This window comes from Gossypium hirsutum, chromosome A09 (assembly GCF_007990345.1).
Source record: "Gossypium hirsutum isolate 1008001.06 chromosome A09, Gossypium_hirsutum_v2.1, whole genome shotgun sequence".
Lineage (NCBI taxonomy): Eukaryota > Viridiplantae > Streptophyta > Magnoliopsida > Malvales > Malvaceae > Gossypium > Gossypium hirsutum.
In genome coordinates, this window is record NC_053432.1 from 798,236 (window position 1) to 811,998 (window position 13,763).

General features: G+C 32.7%; 1 protein-coding gene across 1 annotated transcript; it reads right to left on the reverse strand.

The window, feature by feature from the left end:
- Nucleotides 1-10,933: 10,933 nt before the first annotated feature.
- On the reverse strand, nucleotides 10,934-13,219 carry LOC107941118 (pentatricopeptide repeat-containing protein At3g12770). The gene has a single exon (XM_016874644.2). It carries the CDS (start codon nucleotides 12,978-12,980, stop codon nucleotides 11,004-11,006), a length of 1,977 nt encoding a protein of 658 aa, XP_016730133.1. The 5' UTR covers nucleotides 12,981-13,219; the 3' UTR covers nucleotides 10,934-11,003.
- Nucleotides 13,220-13,763: the final 544 nt, after the last annotated feature.

Consider the following 13,763-nt stretch of genomic DNA (forward strand, 5'->3'; position numbering starts at 1 on the left):
CCACTTCACACACTTAGTGCCCACTGACCGATCTCGCACTCATAGTGCTCGGTTAGAGGAATTCGCACACACACAGTGCCTCTAATTATTCACATACATAGTGCTCTTATTCATTCGTTAATACACATTGATATGACTTAACCAAGTCTATAAACATCATGTATCTACACTTTTAAACATATCATCTCATTTAAATTTGAATTCGTATAGTAATGAATACTTAAACTTTGCTCAAATTACCGGCACGAAGCCTACTAGGCACGAAGGCCCGAATACACGTCACCAGCATGATTGCTCTTCGGGACCTAGCCCGGATATAACACCAGCACGAATGCTCTTCGGGGTTTAGCACGGATATATCACTAGCACGAATGCTCTTCGGAACTTAGCCCGGATACATCACTAGCATGAATGCTCTTCGGAACTTAGCCCGGATACATCACTAGCATGAATGCTCTTCGGAACTTAGCCCGGATTTAGTAACTCGCACCAATGCCTTCGGGCTTAGCCCGGAATTAGTATCTCGCACAAATGTCTTCGGATCTTAGTCCGGATATGGTCACTTAGCACAAAGCCTTCGGGACTTAGCCCAGACATCATTCGAATAACCATGCACATTTAACAATAAATCATGACACATTCGTATTTCATTTTCATTAGCAAAACTCAAACACAAGACACTTATCATTCTTGCAATTTCGGCTCAATAGCCACACACAAAGAGCATGATTTTGATTTGCTTAAAACATGATCTAATCAAATCATAATTTAAGCTCTATTACTCAAGGACTTACCCCTTTCCGCTGTCCGAAATCGACTCGGTAAGGTCGCACCCTTAATATAAATAATTGATAGAAAATATATATATAGTGGGTTCGCACACATAGTGCTTAATAATCAACCACGCACACTTAGTGCCATGTACTTTAAACTCGCACACTTAGTGCTATGCATTTCAAGCCCGCACACTTAGTGCCAATCTCACAACCGTGAACACTTATTGCCCGCACACTTAGTGCCAATCTCACAACCGTGAACACTTATTGCCCGCACACTTAGTGCTGAAAACCAACCACTCTATACGCTTCACTGCCTTTTTACATTCGACAATTTCGTCTCTACATACATATACACATATAGCAATACACATTAGTATATCATTTACACTACTTGAATACAAACGCAACATGCTTATCGACCATTCAGCTTCCAGTTCCATAGCCACATACAAAAAAATCACATTTATAGTCATAACACTCCTTCAAAATTGCATCACTTATACCCTTATAATTCAATCCAAATCGAAATTCAAATACGAGTACATGATACGTACCTGATCAACTTAATAATTTAGGCATATCTAAATGAAGTTATATCGCAAATTCTCATAGTCAGAAGCTTGCTACAGCTCGATCGGGATCAAGATTCATTACAATACAGCAAACACATTTTAATAGCCAAAAATCATCACACTATCATTTTATCACTTTATGGCATGTATAAATAGACTCACGCGTGCTACGTTAGTCCTAGAATCGACTAAACCGTAGCTCTGATACCAATAAAATGTAACACCCCGAACCCGAGGCCGTCGCCGGAGTCGAACACGAGGTGTTAACAGACTTCAAACCATTTAAAAAAAAATTTCCCAGACAAGCTGCCAGTCTGCGTACTAGTCGCTTTAAAAATCATATCTTGAGTTCTGAAACTCGAAATCCAGTTCCGTAAATTTTACCTGAAACTAGACTCATATGCCCATCTACATATTTTTTTCCAGAATTTTTGGTTGGGCCAATTAGTACAGTTTATTAGTCAAAGTCTCCCATGTTACAGGGATCGACTACACTGACCTTTGTGCATTACGACTTGGATATCTCCCTGCACAGAGCTTCAATACTGATGCCGTTTGTTTCTATAGAAACTAGACTCAGAGAGGAATCTATACATATATGGAATGACTCCTAATTATCTCTGGTTAATTTATAAAGAATTTCCAAAGTCGGAACAGGGAATCCAGAAACCGTTCTGGCCCTGTCTCACGAGAACCTAAATATCTCTTAACATACTGTCCATATGATCGTTTTGTTACTTTCCTATGAAAATAGATTCATCAAGGTTCGTTTACATAATTTATTCATTATTTAATTCCAAACCTACTATTTTTAGTGATTTTCCCAAATCTAAATCACTGCTGCTGCCGGCATCTGCCTTTAAGGTAGACTTTACCTATTTCATAGTTTCCATGATTCAACTAGCCCTTTTAGCATAAATAGCACAAATTATGATAGTGATTAACCATTCCATACCAAATGATTATAACATTATGCTCAAACATATATAAGCCATTTTCGCATGGCTATATACATTAACCAAAATATTCTTCCGCCACTAGTCTATTTTATACATGCCATAAGACAATCCGAAACGTAGCAGTACCAAACAGTGGATAGTGATAGTGTGACTAGTTGCTGACGATCCCCGAGCCTGTAGCTTCGCAATGAGATCTATAAAACAGAGGAAACAGAGTAAACGGAGTAAGCATTACAATGCTTAGTAAGTTTTAAGCAGTGTCAACAGATAACAATCAAATTATAACATAGTTGTTCGTATTTTTATTTCACTCTTCCTTCGGGCATACCATCCCTTTACCGAATCTGCACATCTCATCATATACAATAGGCAGACAAACTTCCACATAAAAGTGAGCTCATGTGACATAGATATATCGTATGATTTCACATCACCTCCCACACTGATCCGATGTCACATAATCATAGGAATAGTCTCATAGATTGCTCTCGTATGCATCACATAACTACCTTATGATTTAGTGCAAATCAAGCTCACATATAAACTTGGAGTACATACCTGTTTAACCTTTCGCATTGAATATATTTATAAGCAATTCTTATTACGAAGTCTTACCCGGACATAATCTCCACACGAAGTTATCGGGTCTTACCCGGACAAAATCCCCACACGTAGTCATCAGGTCTTTAGAGCTCGGATATAGTACAAGCACGAAGCTTAAGGACATTAATCAGTGATAATATTCTCGCATAAAGCCTGCGGGGTTTTAACCCGGATATAGTACTGACACAAATGCCCTTCGGGACTTATCACATTTATACACTTTCACATCCATCATGTTGGCCACTCGGCCCTGTCACATTTATACACTTCCACATTCATCACATCGGCCATTAGGCCTTATCACATATATACACTTTCACATTCATCACATCGGCCATTAGGCCTTATCACATATATACACTTTCACATTCATCACATCGGCCATTAGGCCCTATCACATATATACCTTATCACATATATACACTTTCACATTCATCACATCGGCCATTAGGCCCTATCACATATATACACTTTCACATTCATCATATCGGCCATTAGGCCCTATCACATATATATACACTTTCACATTCATCACATCGGCCATTAGGCCCCATTAGGCCTTATCACATATATACACTTTCACATTCATCACATCGGCCATTAGGCCTTATCACATATATATACACTTTCACATTCATCACATCGGCCATTAGGCCTTATCACATATATACACTTTCACATTCATCACATCGGCCATTAGGCCTTATCATCATTTCATATTCGAATACTCATAAACTTGCAATATCACGATTTAGAATTCAAGTATGGGTTTAATCAATAGCTTATGAGCAACTAAAACAAGTTTATCAAGGTTCACAACATAATCTCAAATTCAGCACAAGCTATTTTTCCTGAGCAATAGTCACTAAATTATTTATAACTGGAGCTACAAAACTCCAAATCACTTTCCGTTAATTTTTCCTGAATATAGACTCGTATATCTTCCATTCATAAAATTTCCAGAATTTTATGTTTGGCCAATCAATACCAGATTTTTCTTAAAGTTTCCCCTGTTTCACTGTTTGACTAATCTGACCACTCTTCACTACCAATCAAATTTCTCATTTTACAGAATTCAAAATGTGTTGTATTTGATTTCATTTGAAACTAGACTCATTAAGCTTTAATTTCATGTCTCATTCAGCCTCTAATTCAAATCCATAAATTTATGGTGATTTTCTAAAGTCACGTTACTGCTGCTGTCCTAAGCAGACTATTTCAAATTACCCTTGAATTCCCAAGCTCAAACACTTAAGAACTTACCATTTGAGCTTAGAACATATCATGGCCACATCATATCTTATTAAATCAACTCATCATGTCCCTTTATAATTGAATTTACTCAACGTTTAATCACTTAAAACTTACCTCGGAAGTTGCCGAACGATTACGACGGCTCTTCGATCACTTTTTTCCTTTCCCTTATCCAACTTTGATCCTCTAGGCTCTTGAGCTAAATCAAACAAATTTACTTCTCAATCAAACACATATATATAGCAACCATATACATTTCAAAAACAATTCGTTCGTATCATTTGTCCATATATTAGCTTTTAGCATATTTGGTCATTAGAGTGACCTATTTGACTTTCAAGCATTCATTTCTAATTTTAATTAAACAATGCCGAATGCCATTAGCTACTAATGCCACACACACACATGTGCATAAAATTCATCCATACATAACCTCTAGCTCATTCGGTCATTCATCTCTCAAACCTATCAAAGTTTCATGTCAAACTTCCCTGGTCGAATACACATATAAGCACATAATGCACATTTAGAATTTTTTTATTTACTTCATGATACATTCGGCCTTGGCAACAATTTCATTAGAAATCCTTATTAGCCACTTCATCAATCAATTATATCATCTACTTAATATTTCATAACTTATCATGCTAGCTGAATATTATTTATTCAAGTTCATCATCTTCATATTCGACATTAGCATCAAATATAATAGCCCATTTCTTCCCACTTTGAATTTATGCATCCATTTAATTATAGTTTGTTTAAGCACTCATACAACAAGATTCATCCAATTTAACAAGAAACAAAAACTTTATTCCTCCATAGCTACAATGGCCGAAAGATCTAGGCATCTCAATACCGAAATTTCTAACATGGGTTGCCTAAAGAATTTGGTAGGGAGTTCAAATTTATCTAGCATTTCAAGTAACTTAACACACCCATATAGCTAACATGCTAGTAGTATCAAGGCATCAACTAAAGTTTTGAAGCCTCTTAGCCGAATCCTAACTCTCCAACAACTCTAATTTCATCCATGAGATAAATAGAAGTAGGCTAACCCTCCAAAGGATGTGTAAACCTCCAAAAGCAACATTGAACGTACCTTAATCTCAAGAACCACCTTGGCCGAACTTCCCCTCTTCTTCTTCCTTCCATTCGGCCATGTTGAACAACAAAGGAAGAATTTTGTTTTTCCTCCCCTTTCTCTAGTCACGGCAATGGGGAGTAAGGGGGAGACAACTTTGTTTTCATCACCCCTCCCTTTTCATTACTTAATTACTAACCCTTTATTTATTCTTTCTAACATAACACACTAAGCCAACATGTTCCCAACATGTTTCCACCCATAGCATGGCCGGCCACTAGCTCAAATTTTGGGTAATTTGACATGCAAACCCATCATTTTCATAACAGGCATTAATAGGCCACTTCACATTTGCCTAGCACATTTCTAATTTTTCTCACATAAGTCTTATTTAATAAAATTCACTTACAATTAACAAAATTCAAACATGAAATTTTCACACATGCATATATACATATAATAAGCATCAAATATGACAGCTAATTATTTTTATGACTCGGTTTAGCGGTCCCGAAACCACTTCCCGACTAGGGTCAATTTTGGGCTGTCACAGCTAAAGTATATATATATATGCGCACCAATGCTTATTTGTAAGTACCAAAGTAATATGTGCCCAACACTCATTAGTTTATAACAGAAGTAATATACAACCAACACTATGATATCTTCATATAATGAATCCTGTGAAATATCAATTATACCCATAACTGTATCCAAAATCGTTTAACAGGGCATTTATGATATCAATATGCACAAGTTTACATATAATTTATTAATTACATATCATTTTCATATCACTTTCATTTCATTATCATGCTTTCACATATCATTCATGCATTGTATCACATTTTTATATAGCAGTGTAATAGCTCGATTTTCAATGATACCGAAAAATACGATTTTAGAAACCTACTTTTATAAACCGAGATCGTAAATATTAAATATGAATATTATAGAGCTAATATAAAAATATATTAAAGATTGGTCCATAAATTTTACCGAATTATAGCTAATTAAGACTTAGGGACTAAATTGTAAAGTTCAATAGCTATATATTATTAATTTACTAAAAACTTGGGGATTTAAATAGAAATTAACTAAAGATTCTAAAATGGTAATTAAACCAATATTTGGTGAAAGTTAGTGGGAAATGATGATCATCTCTACTAATAGAAGTTAAGTATGTGATTATGTTCATTAATTAAGAAATATTAAGTTAATTATGTGTTAATTACCATATAAATAGCTTTTAAGTGGAAGGAAAGAGAATGTCTTTATCTTTTCTTCTATACATGGCTGATTCTTCATAGGAAAGAAAGGAGAAAAATCCTTTTAAGCTTTTGACATTTGGCTAAGCGAACTGGTATGTAATTAAAGTCCTTTTCTTATAATTTTTATAGGTTTGAGGTCGTGGGATTTGATTTAACTAGCCCATGTACTAATTTGTAAAACTGTTAAAGATTTTGAAAGTTGCCATTATTGATTTCTTGAAGAATTAAGCTTGAAATTGATAGGTTTTAAGATTAGATTATGAAAAGGACTAGATTGTAAAGTTAATTTAGCTTATTTGTAACTTTGTTACATTAGGGACCAAATTGAATAAAATTAAAACTTGTCATGAAATTAGGATAGAAATAGAAGGTATAAAGTCCCTAATGAAAATATATGAAATTGAATTTTAATCTGAAGCTAGGAATTTACAACTATGACTATCCTGAATTTAATGATTAAATTCAATAAAATATAACATTTTAGGGATGTCAAAAAATTGAGTTCATATAGGTTTGTTCATATCATGTCATAATATGAAAATGTTTGGTATTGATTGGTTATATAAAATAATTGTATAGATCACAGATTGGATTAAAACGAAGTTAATCGAGGAAAAGCAAAAATTGATGATTAGTCCCTGAAGAATCAATTTGTTTTGGTGTTTCAAAAAGGCTCTGGGCGTACCAACGTCTAGAGTGTGAATACTGCAACTAAATATATAGATTTGAGGCAGTGTTTGCAAGTATACGGGTCATGTTGTAATATAGTTATAACGAAGTAGGCAAGTACTCTGAGGATTGTAGTTTGGGGAAGACTGTTATTAAATCAATTATGGGAAATAATTATTAATCTACTAGAGCCACGAATTAGTAGTGTTAATATAAATATTTCTAACAATATACTAAAATTTCTAAATGCATATCCTTAAATGTTTTGATATATCAAAATTTCTAAACAATTATACCAAAATTTCTAATATCATATCCTTAGTTATTGGTATGTCCAAATATCTAAGAGAATACTAAAATTTCATACAATTTTTGTTAGAATTTTTGGTATACCAAAAATTTATTTGTCATGCCAATAATACAAATGTTTATAATGAAATACCAAAATTTCTAATAGCATATCTTTATATATTTTTTGGTATATCAAAATTTATAGGGAATACCAAAAAATCAATTTTCATGCCAATACTAATATTTCTAACAAAATACCACAACCTCTAAGAGAATGTTCTTAGATATTATGGTGTACCAAAATTTAACCCCCTAAAATTTTGGATGGCATGAAAATGGAAATCCAGAAATGAGCCGGATAAAGAGTGATCATTTTGTTAGAAATATTTAACAAAATGAATTTTTTGAGGAAATTCATAAATGAGTCGGATAAAGAGTGAAGGATCCCACAAAATTAGATGTACTTGGAGCATCTCAATTACACTTTTCAATTCTTAAGGGGGGTGACAATTGGAGTAATTATGTAGGTAATTACACTCAAATCTAATTTTTTAAAAATATTTTTATACAAACTATAAAAACTATATTATAAGCGTGAACAAGAATGAGTATTTGGGATGATTATGACCAATAATTTCTTACATTGTAAATCCTAAAAAAAATATATTATGGAAATAATTTGTGTATATTGCTCAAAAAAATAATTTATGTATTTTATGAAGTTATAACAAAAATTTATATTATTTAAATCCTAAAATTTTTTTGAAAGTATATTATATTATTTTATGAAGTTATAACAAAAAAAAAGTTAGTTATAAAAAATGATTTACATGTTATAAAAATGTTATAATATATTTATTTATAAAAATTTATAGCTAAGAAATATACAGAACTTATTTATGTATCCATGTTATATATTATAAAAAATAATATATTTATTCATAAAAATGTTATAGCTTTTTTTAAAATTACTTATTTATAAAAATACATAAATTTCTAAAATTAAGTAAAAAATTGTATTATTTATAAGAGGTGTTTCCAAAGTTTTTGGACAATTTGTAAAAGGCATAATGTTAAATTTAGTCCTCAATATTTACATTTTTGCTAAATTTGGTCCTCAACATTTCAAAAAAGAGTCAAATTGCTTTTTTTAACAAAAATGTTGACTAAAACATTAATTTCTTTAACATATGTCAGTTCACGTGTACTTCTATGCTGACATGGCACTATTTGTCTTATATGCCGTGTCAACAAATAATTTAAAAAATTTAAAATTTAAAATTTAATTTTTTTTTTTAAAAAGTTTCATACAAATTCAAAAAAAATAGCATGAAGTACAGGTGAATTCTCATTCGAGCTACCATGTTTAAAAATTAACCTTTTAGTTAGTATTTTCATTTAAAAAAAACAACAATTTAACTATTTTCTAAAGGTTAATGGTTAAATTTGACTCTTTTTTTTAAAAGGTTGAATGCCAAATTTAACAAAAAAAGGCCAACTTGACAAAAAATGTAAACATTGAGGGTTAAATTTGACATTATGCCATTTGTAAAACTTTTTTTATAATGATTATATATATTATAAAATTTATATTATTTTTTTGCTTAATATACGCATTATAAATAGGGATATAACTTAATATAAGTTTTTCTTCTAATTAAGTTTATTTAAGTTTTTATAATTAAAATTACAAACTTTGAAATATGAACCCAAATATTATAAGGTTGATGCTAATTATTCAAATACAAAATATCGTATCAAGGAGTATGATACCATTTGAGAAAATGGTGCCAAGCAGAAGCACCATAGACAACTCGCGAACTCTTTAATTTAAAATATTCAATGCTTCAAAATGTGGTTGAGAAGACATTGTTGTTCTAAAAAAATATTTCTCATATTAACAATATCACATTAGTATAACATAAAAAAATAATGTTAGATAGTGTTAGAATGTTGCATATTTCATAACTTCAATCATAGGTAACATTGAGATTATTCATACTTTGAAGAGTATATGGAAGGATGAGATCTTGGTAATCTTAATGATGCATATTCACATTCGGATGATGAATTTGATCAAGGATAATGAGCATATGTTAAATATTAAATAGGGAATAATCCAACAAATATGTAGTGTATCATAATAACAATGACATAATTTTTTATCATATTAATTTTATAGTAGCTAATATTTTAAAAGAATATAAATTATATAATCGTACAATTATAATTTATACTATTAAATATGACATAATTTATGAGACAGACACATTTAGAAAATTTAAAAAAAAATGCATTACTGCTTTAATAATTACTCAGCCTTACATTTATATTTTATCCCGTTGGTTCATGAATTGCTCATCGGGGTTTGTGTATCTTAGAAAAACCCCTTTATTGGAATGTAGTGATGAATAGAAGGAGAAAGAACAGGTTGAAGAATAGAAGGCTCAAAAGTGCCATTATGAATTGTGAAACCCACTTTCCTCTCCAATCCACATACATTTCACCTCGATTCCAACTGCCCCCAATTTTTTAAAGTTTAATAAGAGGCTTGAATTTAATTTAATTATTTTATTTTGAAGTAAATAAAATTATATTTTTTAGTTGTTTTATTTTTTTATTTTGAAATAGATAAGATTATTCTTTTAGAGTTTAGATATAAAACTTAATATATTTATATATTTATTTATTGAAAGCAAAAATTTAAGGGAAAATATTTTTGAAGTTTTTAGATTTCACAAGTAAAGTCAAAAGGTTGATAAATATTTTATAAGAATTTAGTAAAATATAAAAAAATAAGAGACACATAATCAATTTTTAAATCTACTTGTGAAATAAAAAAATACATTATCATTGTACCAAATATTAATCCAGAACTTAACATATATATAATTAGGAACTTTTGTAAATATCACAAGTAGTGGATTTTACTCAAACTTCAGCTTGACCCAACCGCCCAAACCCAATTCTTTTTAAAAAAAAAAATCAATTTGCACTTACTGATTGAAGGAGTAATAGCTGTAGCATTCCCATTGTTCATACTCAGATGCATAATTTTCCAATCCATGACGAGCCTTTCGCTATATGCGTTTTTAACAAAAGGCTTTCTTTTAAGTTATCTATTTTCTTGAATAAATTTGCCTCGAGATATATAGTTTAATATTAATTTAAAAAAAATTAAAAAAAAATTTATCAAGAATAAATCTAAATAAATGATTATTCAAATGCACATGTCAACATATGTGTTTCATATTATTGGTCGTCAATGCCACATCATCATATTTTTAACGGTGTTACATACCTATAAATGAGTATCAAGTTAACTTATGATTTTTAAGTTTAAAACCTATCAAGTCCATAAAAGAAAGTTTAGGTACCAAATAGGTACAAAGCGCCATGTTCAAGTGCCATCGTATGTATTAACCTTTTTTTTAAATGTTGTTATTAGGTATCAGCAGAAAGCTCTAAGTATATATATAGATAGATAGATAAACAGATAGATATAAGGTGCAAAAAAGAAATCACCAAAGACCTCCACATGAACAGTGACCATTCTTAAAATGGTGGAAACAATTAGGATCTTTTATAATAATTTCTCTTTCTACTATCTTGGATATGGCCTTTGTAAAGTCATGGCAGCTTCCACATACTCGGAGATTCTTTGTAACACGAACAGTTGCTCTTTCTTGTGTGCTGATAAGCCCAAAAGATATGGCTAATATTTCACAATGTCCGATTAGAATACATTCACGTTCTTCATCGACATCATGGAAGCTAAATATCGAACTAGGTCTATCTCCTCCTTCTTCTTCCATTTTCTTCATCAAATGCTGCAACTTCCAATGTATCATCTCAGATCTGGGATGGGAAACATCTCCTGTTCCAAACACATGAACTTTGTTTCGAAACTCTATCCAACTGTATGCTCTTTTAGGTTTCAAACCCATGTCTTTGATTGTTGTCTTTAGTTTATCAACCATGTCCCATTTTGCATTCTCCGCATACCAATTCGACAGTAAAACATAGTTCTCAGCATTGAGAGGCTCCAACTCACAAAGCTGCTCAACAATTCGCTTCCCCATCGTTACTTGCTGGTGGATCCTGCATCCATCTAACAAAGCTCTTAATACCTCCACCCTATTCTCAATCTGGTGTTCCTTAATAAAGGTGCGTGCGTCATTGAAGAGTCCAGCACGAGCTAGAAGGGATACCATCAGAACACAATGTGTAACAGTAGGTGCCTTAATATGATCAAAGTAAGACATTCCTACATCGACCCTGCAAGCAGTCACACAAGCATGGAGAACTGCAGCATATGTGAACTCATCTATCTCTAAGCTGGAGTCTTGCTCCATCTCCAAAAACAATCCTAGTCCTTGTGCCCCCTGTCCATTCAAGCTATATCCCGATATCATTATAGTCCAAGAGATAATATCTCTCTCCACCATGGAAGTGAAAACATTTGATGCTAATTCAATGAAACCTGATTTGACATACATGTCCATAAAAGCATTCTGGACTGTTAGATTCATGTCTATTCCATTCCTAAACAAGTAAGCATGTAGTTCTTTCCCTTGCTTATGAGCCGGTACTCTTGCACAAGCTGGAAGAATGCTTGTAACCGTGAGGGAATCAGGTTTGATTCGAGCCTTAGTCATTAGACGAAACAATTTGAGGGCCTCGTTATATCCCCCGTTTTTGACATGCCCTTGAATCATCTCCGTCCATGAAATAAGATCTCTAGATGGCATTGCATCAAACAAAGATCGAGCTTCCTCAAGACTATCACAATCAATATACATTTTCATTAGTGAATTGCTAACAAGTAGATGAAATTCCAAACCACATTCCCTAGCAATCTGATGCACTTTTCTTGCCTGTTGCAGTGACTTTAAGAGGGAACATGTGCCAGCAGCAGTGACCAATGCCACTGGATCAATGTCAGCCTTCAATCTAAGCATTTGGTTAAATATTTCAATAGCCAAGTGGGGTTTATTGTCCACTAAGTACAACTTAGCTAGTATAGTACGAGCAACAGAATTGGAAGTGGGTGCATTATCCAACACCCATTTTGCAGTTTCGACAGCGTGCAAACGACCATACAATTCTATTAAAGCAGTGATGACATAGAGGTCGGAGGAGAAGCCAAACTTGAAAGCATGGGCATGAACTTGTTTCCCAAGCGCTAAGTTGGAGCAAAGACGGGAAGCCGTTAAGACGCGGGGGAGAGTATGATGGTCGGGACGGATACCACGAAGCATCATCCCATGATAAACAGAGAGAGCATTGTGAGGATTGTTATTGGAGAGATGGGTTTGGATCAACTGGTTCCAGGCGTAAGCCTTTGGTTGGGGAATTTCATCAACCACTTTACGGGCGAGGTCCAATTTATTCACAATAGCCCGATACTGCAATTTGGGTTTGTTGAAAGATATGGGCTCATCTTTATACATGGGAAGGGGTAGGTGAACGTGAATTGAAGAAGGAAGCGCAGCCATTTGTTTCTTCTTCAACAGCTACAGCTTTGGTTATGTTCCTATGACCATGACCATGTGGAAATAATGCAAACAGGCACTTACTTACCTCTGTCTTGATTCCCGCATGTTTTGTCTCACAATGAAGCCAGATGCCAAGCCAATGTAAGCGGGATTTATTCACAGTTGAATCCCCTCCATCTTTATCTGCTCTTCTCTTTTGATTTCATTTCAACACTACTTCACTGCCCTGCGACAACTGACATTATATTCTTTCTCAAACAGGTAGATATAATGTACTAATTAAAATAAAAATTTATTTTTAATTTAAATATGGGTAAACTGCAAAAATAGTCACTTTTATTTGACTCATATTATATTTTAGTCACTTATGTTTGAAATGTTACATTTTAGTCACTTACGTTATCATTTTGTTACGAAATGGTCACTTTACCATTAAACTCCATTACCTCATTCACGACAGTCCAAATAGGTTTTAAATATCAACTTGGATATCTAGTTGCTGAGATAAAAATAGGTTTTTAATTAGATAAATTTAATTTAGACTATCATGTAAGATATCCAAGTTGACATTTAAAACTCATTTGAACTACCATGTAGGACCGCCGTTAGGAAGGTAACGAAGCTTAATGGTAGATTAGTCACTTCGTAACAAAAAAATAACATAAATGACTAAAATATAATTTGAGGCACACAAAGATAATTATTTTTGTAGTTTACCCTTTAAATATCTACTTATCTTAAATTTAAAATTAAGTTTAAATAAAATAATACATAATTTTTAAA